Genomic DNA, 20,850 nt, shown 5'->3' with positions numbered 1-20,850 from the left:
TAATCCAGGCAGCATCCTGGTAAATCTCCTCTGCACCCTCTCTAATCCAGGCAGCATCCTGATGAATCTCCTCTGAACCCTCTCTAATCCAGGCAGCATCCTGGTAAATCTCCTCTGCACCCTCTCTAATCCAGGCAGCATCCTGGTGAATCTCATCTGCACCCTCTCTAATCCAGGCAGCATCCTGGTCAATCTCCTCTGCACCCTCTCTAATCCAGGCAGCATCCTGGTGAATCTCCTCTGCACCCTCTCTAATCCAGGCAGCATCCTGGTGAATCTCCTCTGCACCCTCTCTAATCCAGACAGCATCCTGGTCAATCTCCTCTGCACCCTCTCTAATCCAGGCAGCATCCTGGTAAATCCCCTCTGCACCCTCTCTAAAGCTTCCACATCCTTCCTATAATGAAGAGCTTTGAAGTTTATGATCTGTGTGCTGCTGAATAAGGACTGCTTCATCAAACATTTCCTCTCCATCTGCCAAAAGGGGCCAAGCACCTTAATTCCCATTCCCATTCCCCACGGCCTCCTTTTGTGCCCAGTTAAGGCCTTCATCAGGGTAGATGAGCAATGTTTTATATTTCCATCTGATGGCATGAATATCAATCTCTACTTCTGGTTAAAAAAATTCCCTCCTGTGCCCCCCCCTTCTATTTCCCACATTGGTATCTTACCTCTTCTCACCGGTATATCACTTGCCTGTGGCTCCCCTCCTCCTTCCCTTTTTCCTATGGTCCACTCTTCTCTCCTATCAGATTCCTTCCTCTCCTGCCCTTTACCTTTCCACCCACCCGGTTTCACCTATTCTCGTTCCCCCTGCCCCCCCCCCAGCTTCTTATTCTGACATCTTCCCTCTTCCTTCTCAGTCCCGATAAAGGGTCTCGGCCCAAAACATCGACTATTTATTCCTTTCCGTAGATGCTGCCCGACCTGCTGAATCCCTCCAGCATTTTGTGTATGTTGCTTTGAATTTTTGCAAGTGTTTTTCCCCTCTCTGTGGCATTCCTGACAGGTTGAGCTTGGATGGAGTTTTGATTCCTTCCTCAGGTCCAGCTGAAGAATGAGGACTCCCGGAGCTTTGCGATGAAGATCTTGAAGAAGCAACATATCGTCGACACGCGACAGCAGGAACACATCCGCTCGGAGAAGCTGATCATGCAGGAGGCTCACTGTGACTTCATTGTCAGGTACCCGCACCCTCCCCACCTCGAAAGCCTGCCCCACTTCCCCTGAGATCTCCTCAAAGCCAGCTCCCTCGCCTCCCTGTGCAGGAAGGTGGGTGGGGGAAGCGTTGCCTCGGATACAGTCCTGATCAGGGTGGGGGAGTCCAAATCTAGGGGCCGTAGATTTGAGGTGAGAGGTGAAGGGGTTAGAGAGGATCAAAGGAGAAATGTTCTCACACAGAGGTGTTGAACAAGCTGCCAGTGGCAAAGGAGGGCACAGCTACAATGTTTAAAAAGCATTTAGACAGATTTAGAAGTTAATAGGTCAAATACAGATAAAGGGGACTAGCTCACTTAGACACCACTACAGTACATTTTCCGCAACACTGCAGCATAGCAGTTAGCTCAATCAGTTCACATTGTCGTCGACCGCCAAATGGGGTATATTCCCCCCGCATTCTGTAAGGAGTTTGTGCGTTCTCCCCTTGACTATGTGGGTTTCCTTCGAGTGCTCCAGTTTCCTCCCGCAGTCCAAAGATGAATAGTTGGTGTTAGTCAGTTGTAGGCATGCTATGTTGGCACTGGAAGCACGGTGGCACTTGTGGGCTGCCCCCAGCTCATCCTCGGAACATGTTGGTCGTTGACACAAATGATGCATTTCACTGTATGCCTGGCCTGCTGAGTTCCTCCAGCATTTTGTGTGTTGTTCTCGATTTCCAGCATCTGCAGAATCCCCTGTGTTTAAAATAAAGCTAGTATTTAATCTTCACCTTGGTCATCATAGACTAGGTGGGCCGAAGGGCCTGTTAACATGCTGTTCAACTCTGTGACTGTGAGAAGGATCCTGGTGCATGTGAGCTACATTGGCTGAACAGATAGAAGTGGGATTTAGAACATAGAATAGTCCAGCACAGTATCGGTCCTTTGGCCCATGACCTTTTAACCTACTCTAAGGTCAAACTAGCTCTTCTTCCCACATAACCCCATGATCCTACATCAGAGTCCCTTAAATGCCTCTAATGTATCTGCCTGCACCACCACCCTAGTCCCCTACCTCTGACATCCCAACCCCATGCTTCCCTCCAATCACCTTAAAATTGTGCCCCCTCATATCAGCCATTTCCACCCTTAGAAAAATGTTCTTTCTCTGTTCATTCTATCTACTCCTCTTATCATCTTGGACACCTCTGTCAAGTCACTGCTCATGCTCCATCATTCCAAAGAGAAAAGCCCTCGCTCACTCAGCCTTTCCTCATGAGACATGTTCTCTAATCCGGGCAGCATCCTGGTGAATCTCCTCTGCACCCTCTCTAATCCAGGCAGCATCCAGGTCAATCTCCTCTGCACCCTCTCTAATCCAGACATCATCCTGGTAAATCTCCTCTGCACCCTCTCTAATCCAGGCAGCATCCTGGTAAATCCCCTCTGCACCCTCTCTAATCCAGGCAGCATCCTGGTGAATCTCCTCTGCACCCTCTCTAATCCAGGCAGCATCCTGGTAAATCTCCTCTGCACACTCTCTAATCCAGGCAACATCCTGGTAAATCTCCCCTGCACCCTCTATAATCCAGGCAGCATCCTGGTCAATCTCCTCTGCACCCTCTCTAATCCAGGCAGCATCCTGGTCAATCTCCTCTGCACCCTCTCTAATCCAGGCAGCATCCTGGTCAATCTCCTCTGCACCCTCTCTAATCCAGGCAACATCCTGGTAAATCCCCTCTGCACCCTCTCTGATCCAGGCAGCGTCCTGGTGAATCTCCTCTGCACCCTCTCTAATCCAGGCAGCACCCTGGTCAATCTCCTCTGCACCCTCTCTAATCCAGGCAGCATCCTGGTCAATCTCCTCTGCACCTTCTCTAATCCAGGCAGCATCCTGGTAAATCTCCTCTGCACCCTCTCTAATCCAGGCAGCATCCTGGTCAATCTCCTCTGCACCCTCTCTAATCCAGGCAACATCCTGGTGAATCTCCTCTGCACCCTCTCTAATCCGGATGCCATCCTGGTAAATCTCCTCTGCATTCTCTCTAATCCAGGCAGCATCCTGTTAAATCTCCTCTGCACCCTCTCTAATCCAGGCAGCATCCTGGTGAATCTCCTCTGCACCCTCTCTAATCCAGGCAACATCCTGGTGAATCTCCTCTGCACCCTCTCTAATCCGGATGCCATCCTGGTAAATCTCCTCTGCACCCTCTCTAATCCAGGCAGCATCCTGGTAAATCTCCTCTGCACCCTCTCTAATCCAGGCAGCACCCTGGTAAATCTCCTCTGCACCCTCTCTAATCCAGGCAGCATCCTGATGAATCTCCTCTGCACCCTCTCTAATCCAGGCAGCATCCTGGTAAATCTCCTCTGCACCCTCTCTAATCCAGGCAGCATCCTGGTGAATCTCCTCTGCACCCTCTCTAATCCAGGCAGCATCCTGGTAAATCTCCTCTGCACCCTCTCTAATCCAGGCAGCATCCTGATGAATCTCCTCTGCACCCTCTCTAATCCAGGTGCCATCCTGGTAAATCTCCTCTGCACCCTCTCTAATCCAGGCAGCATCCTGATGAATCTCCTCTGCACCCTCTCTAATCCAGGCAGCATCCTGGTAAATCTCCTCTGCACCCTCTCTAATCCAGGCAGCATCCTGGTGAATCCCTTCTGCACCCTCTCTAATCCAGGCAGCATCCTGGTCAATCTCCTCTGCACCCTCTCCAATCCAGGCAGCATCCTGGTAAATCTCCTCTGCACCCTCTCTAATCCAGGCAGCATCCTGGTCAATCTCCTCTGCACCCTCTCTGATCCAGGCAGCGTCCTGGTGAATCTCCTCTGCACCCTCTCTAATCCAGGCAGCATCCTGGTAAATCTCCTCTGCACCCTCTCTAATCCAGGCAGCATCCTGGTAAATCTCCTCTGCACCCTCTCTAATCCAGGCAGCATCCTGGTAAATCTCCTCTGCACCCTCTCTAATCCAGGCAGCATCCTGGTAAATCTCCTCTGCACCCTCTCTAATCCAGGCAGCATCCTGGTCAATCCCCTCTGCACCCTCTCTAATCCACCCTCTCTAAAGCTTCCACATCCTTCCTATAATGAGGTTTCCAGAACTGGACCCGTAAGGTGAATCAGAGCAAGGTGGTCTGGCAGGGTGGGATTGGAGCAATTCCATCCCATTCCAACAGATTGTTTGTCGCACCAGGTTCTCTCAGACTGACCGTAGTGTGTGTGTGTGTGTGTGTGATTTGTGTTTCTCAGGCTCTACCGGACCTTCAGAGATGCCAAGTACCTCTACATGTTGATGGAGGCCTGCCTCGGAGGGGAACTGTGGACCATCCTCAGGGACAGGTAACTGACTGTCTTCCCCACCCCCACGCTTAGAGAGTCAGGCAATGTATCCACTGCACGGGCCCCACCCTGACAAATAGACCCTGCAGTAAGCTGAACCTCTCCTCCTATGTGACCCTGACAGGCCGCCGCCTTTCCAGCAGGACATGAAACGGAATCTCCGTTCACTCCCCCCACCCCCCTCAGCTGGGTGTAAAAATCCCTGGTAAATACAGGAAAAGTGGATGTCTTTCTGTTCTCAGGTTGTGTTTACTGCCCTCCCTTCTCTCTCCAAGACCCCAGTTCACTCATTTCTAGTAGACCAATGACTCAGGAGCAGAATTTGGGCCATGCAACGAGCCATTCCATCTTGGCTGCTTTACTATCCCTTTCAACCCATTCTCCTGTCTTCTCCCCATAACCTTTGACAGCCTGGCTAATCAAGAACCTGGCAACCTCCATTTTAAATATCCTCCACAGTTGCCTGTGGTGATGAGTTCCACTGATTCACCAGCCTCGGCATGAGCCTATTCAACGACGCTGGTTTACCATAAGGTTTTCTGTCCCCACCGTGTAAGACTGTCAATTAAAATGGTGTTACTAGAAGTAGCAATCCATGGTGCAAAGCACCTGCCAAAGTCAGAATCGGGTGTATTGCCAGTGACGTATGTCTGTGGCACGGTACAGAGCAAGGCATACAGTTACTGTGAGTTACAACAAATAATAAACAAATCCAATAAAAGAGGGAATTGTGAGGTAGTTGGCGCAGCATAATAAATGTAACAAGCTGCACAGAGCCCAAAGCAGCTGGAGAACGCATAGGTGGCTCCTACACCGATGTCTGTGGGCTCACGGCCCATTCAGAAATCTGATGGTGGAAGCTGCTCCTAAAAAAAGTTGACTACAATCTCAGGTTCCTGTGCCATAAGAACATAAGATAAAGGAGCAGAATTAGGCCATTTGGCCCGTCGAGTCTGCTCCACCATTTCATCATGGCCAATCCATTTCCCTCTCAGCCCCAGTCTCCTGCCTTCTCCCCGCATCCCTTCATTCCCTGACCATTGAAGAATCTATCAACCTCTGCCTTAAATATACTCAATGAATTGGCCTCCACAGACGCCAATTCCTCAGATTCACCACCCTCTGGCTAAAGAAGTTCCTGCATTCTAAATGGACGCCCCTCAATTCTGAGGCTGTGCTCTCTGGTCTTAGACTCCCTCATCATAGGAAACATCCTCTCCACGTCCTCTCTATGGAGGCCTTTCAACATTTGATATGTTTCAATGAGATCCCCCTCGCTCTTCTGCACTCCAGTGAGTACAGGCCCTGAGCCAACTAACGGCCTTCATGTGACAAGCCATTCAATCCCAGATTCATTTTCGTGAACCCTTTGTCCCTCCTCCCTGATGGTAATAATGAGAAGAGGGCAATTCCTGGGGGTTTTTCAAGATGGATGCAGCCTTCTTGGGGCATCTCCATTTGAAGCTGTCCTCTCTGGTGCAGAGGCTAGTGCCCATGTAGCTGGTTGAGTTTATGTCCCTCTGCAGGTTTTCCAATCCTGTGCATTGAGCCTTTACACCAGACGTTGAGGCAACCTGACAGATCTCTCTCCATGATACATCGGTAGACGTTTACTAGAGTAAATAGTAAGAAATACATATTTAAAATAAGATAAATAAGTGGTGCATAAATAGAGAGGTGGTGTACACGAGTTCACTGTCCGTTCAGAAATCTGATGGCGAAGGGGAAGGATCTGTTCCTGAAATGTCGAGTGAATGTCTTCAGGCTTCTGTGCCCCCTTGCTGATGGTAGTAATGGGAGGAGAGCATGTCCTTGGTGGTGTGGGTCCTTAATGATGGACGCTGCAGTTTGAAGATGTCTTGGTGGTGGGGAGGCTACTGTCCTCGATGGAGCGACTGCGTCTACAACCCTCCGCAGCCTTTTCCAGTCCTGTGCAGTGTCCTCCCCACTCCCATACCAGACAGTGATGGAACCAGATAGAATGCTCTCCACGGTACATCTGTAGAAATCTCCCAGACCTCGGTGACATACCAAATCTCCTCAAACTCCCAATGAAGCGTAGGCACTCGTGTGCCTTCTTCATGATTGATCAGTATGATTCTATGATTCATTCGTTCATTCTCTCTCCCTTTCTCATTTCCACACACTCACCCTTGTGCTGTCTTCAAGATGGCCTACCTTTTTTTTGATACATCCTTCTGCAGCCCAGAGTCAAACTCTGTGATAGCAGCACCGCAGGCACCTCGGGACATTCCAATGGACTGGAAGTCCTTAGCTGTGGTTCTGTTGCACTGTGAGGCCAGGGATTCTGCCCCCGGGCAGAAACCCACCCAGGTCTGAGAGCAGCAACCACTCCTTGTGTGTGATACTGAGAACTGATTGTGTGGTAAATTGCAGAGGCTCTTTCGATGATGCTACAACCCGGTTCTACACTGCCTGTGTGCTCGAAGCTTTGGCATACTTACACTACAAAGGGGTCATCTTCAGGGACCTCAAGCCGGAGAATATAATCCTCAACCACGGAGGCTATGCTAAACTGGTAAGCAAGGGTGGACTGGTCACTGGGCGTTTTGGTGGGTAGGGGCTGAGTGAGATCAGATCCCTAGTCTTCCCACACAGTCACACTCACATATACTGGCAGTCATCCAGAGACAGGAGGCACAGGAACTCACAGAGACACAGAGAACAACACAGAGGAACAAACACCAACTTGGGCATCCAGAATCTTATTTCCCGAGAGAACACATCATCTCACTCACTAAAGAAATGCACGGACACACATGCATGTTTCCATAGTTAGACACGCATGCACACAGACACACGGGCTCACACAGACACGGTCAAGTTTACACAAATGTTCTCGTTCACAGAAACGTTGTCAAACCTGCATAAACTTTCCTGTCCACAAAATGCTCTCGTTCATTTATTCTCAAACATTCTCAATCATATTCTCAATATTCTCAAACATACACAAACATTCTCAATCACACAAACACTCTCATTCATACAAACAATCTCAAACACACACAAACTTTCTCTTCACACAGTTTCAAACGTACATAAACTTTCTCATCCACGGAACAGTCATGTTCACTCACACAATCTTAAACACACACAAACTTTCTCGTTCACACAAACACACACAAACTTTCTCATTCACATTTGGTCTTGTTCACACAAACACACACAAACTTTCTCGTTCACACAAATACACAAACTTTTTCATTCACACAAACTTTCTCGTTCACACACACACAAACTTTTTCGTTCACAGTTGGTCTTGTTCACACAAACACACACAAACTTTCTCATTCACTCTTGAACATGCTTTCGTACACACACAAACACTTGTTCACACAAGCGCTCTCATTCAAACACTCTCAAACACAAACTTCCTTGTTCACACAAACGCTCATTCATTCACACATTCTCAAACACACAGGTATTCTCATTCACATACGTTTGTTCTGACCACACACATGCTCTGCTTCACATAAATGCTCTTGCACACATGCACGCTCTTGAAACCCCACAAACACCCTGGTTCACACTCTCCTGTTCGCTCAGATCTGGGCGTATACGGACAGTCTTCAGAATGTCAGATCAAAAACAGATTTAATATATTACTGTCATATGCCGTGAAATTCATTGTTTCGATGCTGGCCTTTATAAATCAGAGCATTGAGTATAGGAGTTGAGATGTAATGTTAAAATTGTACAAGGCATTGATGAGGCCAAATTTGGAGTATCGTGTACAGTTCTGGTCACCGAATTATAGAAAAGATGTCAACAAAATAGAGAGAGTACAGAAGAAATTTGCTAGGATGTTATCTGGGTTTCAGCACCTAGGTTACAGAGAAAGGTTGAACAAGTTAGGTTTTTATTCTCTAGAGCATAGAAGGTTGAGGGGAGACTTGATAGAGGTATTTTAAATAATAAGGGGGATAGATGGCGTTGATGTGGATAGGCTTTTTCCATTGAGAGAAGGGGAGATTCAAACAAGAACACACGAGTTGAGAGTTAAGGGGCAAAAGTTTAGGGGTAGCACAAGGGGGAACTTCTTTAATTGGAGAGTGGTAGCTGTGTGGAACGAGCTTCCAGCAGAAGTGGTAGAGGCAGGTTCGGTATTGTCATTTAAAATAAAATTGGATAGGTATATGGACAGGAAAGGAATGGAGGGTTATGGGCTGAGTGCAGGTTGGTGGGACTAGGTGAGAGTAAGCGTTTGGCACGGACTAGAAGGGCCGAGATGGCCTGTTTCCGTGCTGTAATTGTTATATGGTATAGTACATCAAAAATATATTATGTGACAATAAGACATACATAAAATATATAAATTAGTACAAAGAGAGTAGAATAATGAGTTGGTGTTGATGGTCAGAAATCTGATGATGGCGATTTGGTCTGACTGTTCAGGAGGACTCTGATGAACTGCTCTAATAAGCTAGCAAGAAAACTCCAGGGAGTTTTGGGGAGAGTTAATAGATGTTTCTGTTGTGACTTTGAGGTGGATTTTGGCTTTGCTAAGAAGATTGGTTTTGGGAAGAAGACCTGGACATTTTGTGGCACTCCGGAATATGTGGCCCCTGAGATCATCCTGAACAAAGGTCACGACAGCTCGGCTGATTACTGGTCTCTCGGCATCCTGATGTACGAGCTGCTGACAGGCAGGTGAGCTGCGCTCTGAGTCAGAATCAGGTTTACTATTGCCGACGTGTAGTGACATTTGTCGCTTTGTGGCGGCGGTACAGCACAAGAACGCCCCAGTCTGTAACAGAATCCCACTAACCGCTGCGGTGCCGTGGCATCCCGATGTTTTCACCTTTACAGTTGTCTGCGGCAATGAATCCCACAGATTCTCCTCTGGGTGAAGAAATTCATCCTCATCTCTGTCCCAAAGGTACTAAACTTCCCCTCTAATGGAAACTGCCTCTCCACGTCCTCTCTGTCTTGGTCTTTCGGGTTCCTGAAACAGCCCAGACTGGGTGTTCAGCAACGCAGTGTCCACGCTGCAGGTAGTTCAGGCAGAAAGGGACTCTGCACTGTAAGAATTGCATGTAGTCACCAATAGCCATAAGTTGTGGCTCGGTAATTACACACAGTGAGAGGAGGCGGTGGAGCATAATTAAAGAAATCTACCTTTTCCACCTATCCTCTCCTACCTTCTCAACACAGCACCCTGTCCACCCACCCACCTTCCCCTCACCTGACACCTATGAGCTTGTACTCCTCTCCCTCCCCCACCTTCCTGCCCACCTTCCTTCCCTGTCCTGGAGAAAGGTCTCAGCCCGAAAAGTCGACAGTTTACTCCTCTCCATAGATGCTGCCTGACCTGCTGAGTTCCTCTGGTATTTTGTGTGTGTTGCTTGCTGACTCTTTTCTGGTTTGGACGTCCCTCGGGTGAAGGAGATTATTTCTGCAGTTTAATGGGAAATGAGTTATCCAACTGGTGGGGAATCTTCATCCTCTTGTCATCCATTGCCTTCACAGCCCCCCGTTCTCAGGGTCTGACCCAATGCAGACGTACAACATAATCCTCAGAGGGATTGATATGATTGAGTTCCCGAAGAAAATTACCAAAAATGCGGGCACGTTGATCAAAAAACTCTGCAGGTGGGTGCTGCAGGTGTATGTGTTTATTTATTGAGATTGTTTGTTAGTTATGTAACGTGCTAAATGACATGGGCGATCGCAGTCTTTCCCGACCCATGAACGAACCTGGCAGATTCTTCTACAGAACTGGTTTGCAGAAGAGGATCGGTCTGTGTTTCTTAAACACTGCTTCTCCAAGATGCTGAGATCACTCCATGATAGAAAGCATCCTAATGGTGATGGAAAATCTAGGGGAGAGAGCAGCCCAAAACATTGACTATTGTTGGAGAAAATCTACAAAAACGCCCAATCTCCCGGACCTGATTGAGATGGCAACAGTGATGTTCCAGTGTTCTCTAGGTTCAGGGAGATTAACTTCTTCATCGGGGGGGACAGAAAGTAGGAACCTGAGGTTTGTATAGCCCAAAGTGTCACTGGAACAATGCTGAACTCCAGTAGTGAGGAACTGGTAGTGAATCTTTGCACAACTGTAATATGTCCAAGGAAATTAAATGTGGTTTTATGGAAGTAAAACATATTTAACAAATTTATTGAGTCCGTTAGAATGTAACAAGCAGGATGGATAAAAGGGAAGTGGTAGATGTAATGTATTGGGACTCCTATCTGTGTGGGTGTGAGTGGGCAGGAAAGGGCTGTTGATTTTGTTTCTTGGGTTGTTCTGCTGAACATTGGGGATGTTGGTGCTGGAATGTGAGGCGATGCTTGCGGGCTGCCCCCAGCACACTCTTGGGTGTGTTAGTTATTAGTACAAAAATACATTTCACTGAATGATTCCATGTAGATGTGATAAACAAATGAATCTGAATCGGAAATGAATATAGAATGTAGCTACAGCAGAGTTCAGGCCCTTCGGCCCACAATGGGCAACGTGACGGTTGGAGCAACATCTTACAGAGCCAGCAACCACTGATTGGGATTCGATCCCTGCGTCTGTCTCTACGTTCTCCCTGTGGCCGCGTCAGTTCCACTAGGTGCTCCTATTTCCTCACAAGTTCCGATTTCTGATTTAACTCATATACATATGAACTCAAGATTCACACCGCCAGGTACAAGAACAGTTATTACCCCTCAACCATCAGGTCCCACATCACCAGGTTCAGGAACAGTTATTACCCCTCAACCATCAGGTCCCACACCACCAGGTTCAGAAACAGTTATTACCCCTCAACCATCAGGTCCCACACCACCAGGTTCAGGAACAGTTATTACCCCTCAACCATCAGATCCCACCCCACCAGATTCAGTGACCGTTATTACCCCTCAACCATCAGGTCTCACACCACCAGGTTCAGGAACAGTTATTACCCCTCAACCATCAGGTCCCACCCCACCAGGTTCAGGGACAGTTATTACCCCTCAACCATCAGGTCCCACCCCACCAGGTTCAGGGACAGTTATTACCCCTCAACCATCAGGTCCCACCCCACCAGGTTCAGGGACAGTTATTACCCCTCAACCATCAGGTCCCACACCACCAGGTTCAGGAACAGTTATTACTCCTCAACCATCAGGTCCCACAGCACCAGGTTCAGGAACAGTTATTACCCCACAACCATCAGGCGCTTGTAATAAAGGGGATAACTTCACTCAACTTCACTTGCCTCATTATTGAAATATTCCCAAAACCATGGACACTTTCAAAGGCTCATCTCATGTTCCCCATCTTCATTCCTTTTTTATTGTTTATTATTGTTTCTTCTTTTTGTATTTGCTCAGCCTGTTGTCTTCTGCACTTTGCTTGAACCCCCGTATTGGGCAGTCTTTCACTAATTTTGTTGAAATTATTATTCTATAGATTTGTTGAGTATGCCCACAAGAAAATGAATGTCAATATTGTATATGGTGACAAATATGTACTTTGATAATAAAATTCACTTTGAACTTTGACAAATAAAACTATTTTAATCTAAAATGTGGCTATACAGAGAGATCAACGTGTCCTTCATGGTACATAATTAGGATTGCTTATGGTATGTTGGCCTTTAAGGACAGGGGCAGCTCCAACAAGGAAACAGAGCGACATCTAGACCAGGCATCAGCAGTGAGTTCAGTTCTCCTCTCCTTAGAGAGGATACACCTGCAGTGGAGGAATTCGAAGAAGATACGTTGGGTTCATTCCAGGGATAACCTGATAGAGGAAGTTGAGCAAGTGGGTTTAAAGTAGGGTTTCCCAACCTTATTTATACCATGGACTAATACCATTAATCAAGGGGTCCATAGTCCCCAAGTTGAGAACCCCTGGTTTATAGCTTGGGAGAATGAAGGACAAATTTATTGTGTGGACAAATTTAAAGTGCAAGGTTTTGCAGGGTTTGACATGCAGAAGTTGAGACGTTGTTTACCTTATAGACGGATAACACAGTTTCGGAATAAGATGACCACCAAAGGTTCTGCAGGTGATGGAGATCTGGAACAATGCACACAACATGCTGGAGGAACTCAAAGCATCTGTGGCGAGCAGAGCAGTGTCAAGTGTTCAGCCCGAGAACATTTATTAGAAAATATCCTCATAAAGCCTGAAAAGTTGACTCATTATTCGCCTCCATAGATGTTGCCTTACTTGCTGAATTCCTCCAGCACTTTCTGCAGATTTGCTTCAAGTCAAAGTCAATGTAAATTTTATTATAAAGATATTTACATGCTACCATGTTACTTTGAGATTCATTTTCTTGTAGGTACTTACACAAAAATAAAGAAATACAATAGAATTTACAAAACACTATACACAAAAGAACATAAGTAGCCAATTGTGCAAATAAAAGAATACTGAGAAGAGTTGTACACTTGTGGCCACTTTATTAGGTACACCTGTACACCTGCTCATTAATGCAAATATCTAATTAGCCAATTGTGTGGCAGCAACTCAATACATAAAAGCATGCAGACATGGTCTAGAGGTTCAGTTGTTGTTCAGACCAAACAACAGAATGGGGAAGGAATGTGATCTAAGTGACTTTGACCGTGGAATGATTGTTGGTGCCAGACAGGGTGGTTTGAGTATCTCAGAAACTGCTGATCTCCTGGGATTTTCACGCACAACAGTCTCTGGAGTTTACTGAGAATGGTGTGAAAAACAAAAAAAAATCCAGTGAGTAGTTCTGTGGGTGAAAACACCTTGTTAATGAGAGAGGTCAGAGGAGAATGGGCAGACTGGTTCAAGCTGACAGGAAGGTGACGGTAACTCAATAAACGCATGTGACAACAGTGGTGTGCGGAAGAGCATCTCTGAATGTACAAAACGTCAAACCTTGAAGTGGATGGACGGGCTACAGCAGCAGAAGACCACAAACAGACACTTCACGGGAGCTACTTATTCATTTATTGAGGTACTGTGCAGATTAGGCCCTTCCAGCCCTTCGAGCCTCACAGCCTAATCACGTGGCAATTTAAAATGACCAATTAACTTACCATCGGGAACATCCTTGGACTGTGGGAGGAAACCGGAGCACCTGGAGAAAACCCAGCCTCCTCACGGGCAGCAGCGCGAACCTAATAAAGTGACCACCGAGTTGTGGATCGCTTAGTTGTGGTTGAATAAGGTTGCCCTTTTAAGGGGGAAGATATCTTCTGTCAGAGGTTGTGAGGCTTTGCATTTCCCTGCTCATGGGTGGTCCAGAGAGAGAGAGAGAGAGAGAGAGAGAGAGAGAGAGAGTCACTGAACATACATTTAAGGTTGGTATTTGGTTTACAGGGGAGCCAAAGGCAATGAGACCAAGAGAAGTGTAGATAATGCTAAGCGCAGTCTATCTTTGCCATATTGTATGACAACAGGGCCAATTCCTGCCCTCATTTCTTACAGCAATTAGATGTGATATGCAAATTGCAAACAAAGCAAGGGGTAACTAAATTACTGATAATATTTGGAGCTATGGGCCTACACAACAGTAGATTTCAACCTGTGGAATTCAGCATTAATATTAGGAACCCCAGAAGCATACCCTTTCCTCATGGTGGTGAGGCTAGTGCCCATGATGGAAGCTGGGTTTACAATCCTCTGCAGCCTTTACCAATCCTGTGCCTTGTCGGCAGTGATGATGTTCTGTAAAAATTTGCCAGATTCTTTGATGACATACAAAATCCCTTCAAACTCCTTAAGAAATATAGCCACTGGCGTGCGTTCTTCATAATTCTTCTTTTGCCCCGGTACGCTGCTGATGTTTCGGGCAGCAGTGAAGGTCCTCCATCTCTGATGGTGTTCATTGTAGCTTCCTCTCAGTTTACCATGAGGGATGCAAGTCCCGGGTGGAGTCTCAGGAATACTGTCACATTCAAAAGTAGAAAGATTTTCATTAAACAGTTTTGTTTAACTCTCAGGGTTATTATCCTGAGCTGACCCTGGACCTGGAGGACTGGTGGAGCACTCTTAGTTTGGCCTCTACATTTTGATCTATTTAGCACGGGTGACCCTGCCAAGAGCCAAACCCTTTAAAGCCCTGACTCCAGCCAGTGTAGCTCTCTGGGTCATTGATACACGCAAGCCTCCAATCCACGACCAGGTTACAGTCCTGTTGGAGGTTCTTCATTCTTGAATCAATATACTGGGCCCAGGGCAGTTCTTCGGAGATGTTGACAGCCAGGAACGTGCAACTGCTCACCATTTCCACTGCTGTTCCCTCAACTTCCTCTTCTTGAAGTCACAATCAGTTCCTTAGTCTTACTGACATTGAGTGCCAGGTTGTGGTTGCAACACCTCTGACTCAGCTGATCTATCTCATTCCTCGTCACCTGAAATTCTGCTGACATCAGTGAATATTTCCTATTGTAATTTATAGTATTTTATGTATTGCAGTGTATCACTGCCACACAACCATAAATTTCATAACATGTCAGTGATATTAAACCTGAATCTGATTCTTTGTGTCTGAACAGGGACAATCCTTCTGAGAGGCTGGGAAACCAAAAGAACGGAGTTAAAGACATCCAGAAGCACAAGTGAGTGCTGTGGAGAAGTTCAGATGGAGTGCTGGGAGAAACGATGGAACTGGAACCACACCAGCAGCAGTGTGTGAACACCAGCCTCGGTGTCAGCTCCATGCTGAGGTTCTGTGCCTGGCGTCCTCCTCCCAGCCTCAACTGGACGTCTCCCTTTGATAGACGGTCTTGGACATGAAATGGAGTTAGTGTCGGCAGAGCTGAGCCCCAAAACAGGAAGTTGGAGATGGGTTAGATTTCAGGTAGTTTTAACTCTGCATGAAAAGCAGAAGGAAAACCACAAGCAGGTTTTTTCCACTGTGGTTGGTTGAGAATAGAACTAGAGGTCATGAGTTAAGGGTGAAAGGTGAAATGCTTCAGGGAAAACCTCTTCACTCAGAGCAGTACTAGTGTAGGACGAGCTGCCAGTGGAAGTGATGATTGCAGGTCCAACTGCAATGGTTAAGAGAAGTTTGGATAAGTACCTGAATGGGATTGGAGTGGAGAGCTGTGGGATAGGTGCGGGTAGATGGGTCAAGGCAAAATAAGAGTTTGACAGGAACCAGACAGGCCAAAGAGACTGTTTCCATGCTGTAATTCTCTATGGGTCTAAGGGAGGGTGGGGGTGAATCAAACCAAGGCAAGTACAGGTAATCTGAGACAGGAAGTCAGTGCATAATTATCTGTAATGTGCTTTAACAATGTTCCTGAATGGATTACAGTATGAAAATAGGTCCTCCAGCCATTGAGTCCATGCTGGCCCTCAAGCACAAACGAGGTCAACTACGGATGTTGCGTACCAGCTGTATACTTGATTGGTAGATACTTTTTTGATCCCATTGGAAATTACAGCGTCGCAGAAGCATTGCAAGTGCAGAGATATAAATATTAGAGAAGTAGAAAGAATAAAATAAAAGTTACTACAAACAGTCTAACAGGAGGAGGTCATCACTTCCCCGGCTATAGGTTGACTCAGTATAGAGCATAATGGCCGAGGGTAAGCAGGACCTCATATAGCGCTCATTGGAGCAGCGTAGTTGTCTTAGTCTGTTACTCAAAGTGCTCCTCCGTTCAGGTAAGCAAGCCAGGCCAATACGATATGGAGAGCAAGCTGTTGCCCGTGTAGCAGGCTCCCCCTCTCCAGGCAGCTAATGAATCCAAAGGAATGGCAGAGTCCGATACAGTTTGGCACCAGCAACATCGCAGGAGTTGAACCCAACATTAGACTGTGTTAGGGACTCCAGCTCTGGAGGTTTCCCTCAGGGTTTACTTCCTAAGCCTTCCCCATGAGTGGGAATTGCCGCAAGTAGCGGAGTTTTCTTTCTCCTAGATAATCTGCCAACCACGGCTGACCATCTGCCCAGAGCCACTGGTTTTAAGGTGCAAATAACCAGCCTTTGTCCCTTCTCCTGTCAATACAAATGGTTCTGCTGGGCTCAAGCACAGCAGTTATACTGATCCCATCTCATTTTGAAATGTTTAAGGGGAACATACAGGGAAACTTCTTCACTCAGAGGGTGGTGAGAGTGTGGAATGAGATGTCAGTGGAAGAGGTCGATGCAGTTTTGATTTCAATGTTTTAAGAGAAATCTGGATCAATACATGGATGGTAGGGGGGAATAGTCTGGGTGTAGGCCAATGGGACAAAGAAGTTTAAACGATTTAGATGGGCCAAAAGGCCTGTTTCTGTGCTGTACTTTATGACTCTATAACCCTCACTATCTCAGATTATACCACTCACCTACAAATTACCAACCTGCTCATCACTGGGGTGAGTGTGGTAGCGTGGTAGTGTAGCAATTAGCATAACGCTATTACAGTGCCAGTCACCCAGGTTCAGTTTCCACTGCTGCCTGTACGTTCTAGCCATGACCATGTGAGTTTCCTCCCATTTCCAAAGTCGTATGGATAAGTAGGTTAATTGGTCATCTCGTATTGGTTACCATTCCTTAGCTCTAAATAAAACAGCATTAAAGGGAGCCCACATGGTCAAAGGGAGAACGTGCAGGCTCCACATGGCCAGCTTCACAGATGAACATCGAACCTACAGCACAGAACCTGTGAAGCAGAGGTTCTGTCAGATGTTCCATTGTGCGGGCAATGTTGTCCACATGACAATTTCTCAGCTACAAGCTATTCATGAAGGATAGGGATTGAAAAGCAGGGGTGGGATTATGGCACTAAAGGGAAAATCTAGGCTAACTCTGATGAAGGATCATGTGTTTGGAATAGAAAAGGAACAAATGTGCCAATTAACCGCTAGGTGAGAGGACAGATGGGTCCCCCATCTTCCTCTCTGAACACCCCAACACGACTCCCTGACCTCAGTTTGAATCTCTGCTGTACCTTCACCATCCCCACTGACCTACCCTCTCTGAGGCAGAACGTTGTCTTCAGCAAGGGTCTTAACTTTATCCCCTGCGCCTGCACCTCTGTGAGTTCCACACCCTCCACAACATTACCACCGTCTCTAAGCCTACTTCCTTGCCAAGGATTTCCGAAGCAACATCGATGACCCCCCCCCCCCACCTCCACCTCTCCTGTCTTCAGCCCTCCTCCTCTCTTGGATGCTCTGCTCTGGATGTTTTCATCTCTAATCTCCAACAAGACATCAGCTGTCTCAACTTCAGAACCGCTCTCTCCTATTTGAACCTCAAGCCTTCCACTCTCTCTACCGCAATCTGAACCTCATCATCGAGCTTGTGGATACAGGGAGTGTTGTGGTCTGGCAGACCGACCTCTGACTCTGAGGCTGGGTGGCAACTTCCAGGCATGTTCTACTTTCCTGTTGAAAACGACCCCACTCAGAGTCTTCCACTCTATCACCAACCTCATCAAACCTGGAGATCTCCCATCCACTACCACTAACTTCATAGTTCCCTAACCCCACACTGTTTGTTTCTAGCTCCTACCCAAAATCCAACCAGTTCTGATGAAGAATCTTGGCACGAAATGTCAACTGTTCCTTCCTGTCCATAGAAGTTGCCTGATCTGCTGAGTTCCTTCAGTGTTAGCCTGGGTGAAAGGAATGTTTGGGAAGAGTGGAGGCCAGTGCAGATGGAGGGGCTTCAGTCATTCCAACGTACAGAGTGCAAACGCAACAGTCTAAAGGGCATTCATTCTTTGACCACCTCACAGGTTGATTAGCTCACTCATTCTGAAATTCGCTTGTGTACAGAATCACTCAGTATAAAGGTTGCTTGTTTCTTCTGTTCCAGGTGGTTTGAAGGCTTCAACTTTGAGGGGCTAAGGAAAGGAACACTCTCTCCGCCTATTGTTCCAAGTGTAAGTCATCTCAGATGTTGGCTTGGATTAGAGTTGTTTTTCAGTCATTGCTGGTGCAAATGGACTTTCCCAAACAGAGGTGAATGTTTTCATTTGATTTTTCTTTTCCTCTGGTTTAATGGGGAGCTCCAGCAACCGTGGTCTGTCTTATCCATGTCCTGTCCTCCAGTGACCACATTAAAGGATGTGTTCTTCTGAACGTTGACACCTCACACATGCTAACAGCAGCCTACCAAATAGTCCCTCGTCCACTTGCCCCTCCCTCCTGGCATTTATCCCTGCAAGTAGGCCACTTCCTCCCTCACCACCATCCTTGGCCCCAATCAGTCCTTCCAATACTTCACCTGCGAGTCTGTTGGGGTCATCTACTACATCCGCTGCTCCCAGTGTGGCTTTTATATCAGTGAGACCGGACGTAGAATGAGGGACTACTTCATTGCTTTGTCTGTCAACCATAAAAAGGTAGGATCTCCTGGTGGCCACTCATTTCAATTCCAATTCCCATTCCGACATGTCTGAACATGACCCCCTCTACTGTCATAATGAGGCCACACTGGTTGCAGAACCAGCACCTCATATTCTCCAACCTGATAGCATCGCTTTCTCTAACTTACGGTATTTTCCTGCCCCTCCACTTTCTTTTCTTCTTTCCCCATTCTTGATTGCTCTCTCAACCTTTCTCTTCTCCTCACCAGCCCATCTCCTCCCTCTTCTTCAGCCCTTTAACTCTTCCACCTATCACCTCCCAGCTTCCCACTTCACCTTTCCTCCCTCTCCCAACCTCCCACCTCCTCAGCTGGCCTCCTGCCAGCTTGTAATTATTCCCCACCCCATCAACTTATTCTGGCCTCTGCCCCCTTCCTGATGAAGGGTCTTGGCCCAAAGCTTTATTCCTCTCCATAGATGCTGCCTGACCTGCTGAGTTCCTCCAGCATTTTGTGTGTGTTGTGACAGTTTGTGTGGTTTTGTGCAACCTAATTGTTGTAGACTGGGAAGTTGGACTAGTGTAGCAGCTAAGTGAATGTATCCAGGGAAAGCTCAGCCACACAGAGCGAGACCTTCCAGAATTCCTGGAGTTTAATTTGCAAAAGTGTCAAGGGGAGAATCCCAAGGATCAGTATCTGTGCTTTTGGACTAGTTGTGTGGGCTCCCTTGTCAATAGACAAAAGCTGGTACTCCAACTCTCCCATGAGTGTGGACATTCAGTTAGCTCCATCCCAGACTCTCACCTTTCACATCCATTAACTAGTATCCTGATTTACACCAAATTGTCGAGAGGAACGGTGTGGAAATCAGCCCTCAGCTAACCATTTGGGACACGGACAGAAAGCATTGCAGTCATAGGGAAACATGCAATCTCACCCAGAGAACGGTACGGTCCCTTCAGCCCTCTATGTTGAGCTTACCCCAAGATCAATCTAGCATCTCTCTCCAGCATAGTCCTCCCTTTTTCTATCATCCATGTGCCTATCTAAGAGTTTCTTACTGTATCTGCTTCTACTATCACTCCCACCCCCATACTTTCCTCTACTTGTCACAAAAGGACTGCATGATAGCACGGCGCAGAGCGTAATATTTCCCTGTGCCAGCGATCTGGGTTCAATACTGCTGCTGTCTGTAAGGAGCTTGTAAACTTTCCCCGTGACCACGAGGATTTCCTCTGGGTACTCCACTCTCCTCTCACACGACAAAAGACAGACAGACATACTTTATTGATCCCGAGGTACAAAGGATACAAGGATTAGGATTGGTAAATTGTGGGCATGCTATGTCGGCACTGGAAGCATGGAGACATTTGGGGGCTGCTCCCAGCACCTTGCTCGGACTGTGTTTGGTCATTGACACAAACGATGCATTCACTGTATGTTTCAATGTACATGTGACAAATAGAAGTTAATCTTATCTAGATCCTTTTAAAATGTACCTGCCTTTGACATCACTCCTGGTAGCATGTTCCACGTACCCACACCACTCTGTGTAAAAGAAACTTACTTCAGACATCTTTTCTATACTTTCCTTCAATCACCTTAGAATTACCCCTTCTCATATTATTCTGCCCTGGGAATAAATGGCTGGCTTAGACACACTTTAACCACCCACTGGCTCGTTTGCCTATCCATGTTTCTCTCAATTCCAGGTGTCAGGGCCCTTAGACACCAGCAACTTTGACACATTCCTCGAGGACACAGAAGGGGAGCCGCCCGATGAAGAGTCAGGGTGGGATGCTGATTTTTAAACTCTGTTCCTTTCTGACTGGCCTGATCTGCTGAGGAGAAGGGGAAGCAGAGAATAATGTATCCAGAAGCGCAGATGGAATGTGGTCAATGCAACAACTTGGACACTTACAGCATTTATAAAGAGAAATGGATTGTAATCTATGTAAACAATTTAAAACTGTCGGCAGACTGAATAAATGGAAAAGTCTGGTAGGGTGAATGCTTGTTATTTAAAGGTGCTATTTCATCAGTGGAAAAACCACAAAATCATCTTTAGTGGGACAAACTCCAAATCAGTCTGTTGGAGTGTTGTAAATGCCCTTGAGATACCAGAAAGGGAG

General features: G+C 46.8%; 1 protein-coding gene across 1 annotated transcript in view; it reads left to right on the top strand.

The window, feature by feature from the left end:
• The window catches only part of LOC132382753 (cGMP-dependent protein kinase 1-like), a 96,840-nt gene extending 75,990 nt beyond the window's left edge, over positions 1-20,850 (top strand). The window contains exons 11-18 of the mRNA XM_059953574.1: positions 1,045-1,184; positions 4,395-4,484; positions 6,882-7,023; positions 8,992-9,155; positions 9,975-10,097; positions 14,967-15,029; positions 18,227-18,293; positions 20,431-20,850. Coding sequence (XP_059809557.1) covers positions 1,045-1,184; positions 4,395-4,484; positions 6,882-7,023; positions 8,992-9,155; positions 9,975-10,097; positions 14,967-15,029; positions 18,227-18,293; positions 20,431-20,529 — 888 coding nt within the window. The 3' untranslated portion in view covers positions 20,530-20,850. The remainder of the gene's footprint in view (positions 1-1,044; positions 1,185-4,394; positions 4,485-6,881; positions 7,024-8,991; positions 9,156-9,974; positions 10,098-14,966; positions 15,030-18,226; positions 18,294-20,430) is intronic.

The sequence above is a fragment of the Hypanus sabinus genome, chromosome 1, assembly GCF_030144855.1.
Source record: "Hypanus sabinus isolate sHypSab1 chromosome 1, sHypSab1.hap1, whole genome shotgun sequence".
Classification (NCBI taxonomy): domain Eukaryota; kingdom Metazoa; phylum Chordata; class Chondrichthyes; order Myliobatiformes; family Dasyatidae; genus Hypanus; species Hypanus sabinus.
This window is presented reverse-complemented; position numbering and strand designations above follow the sequence as displayed.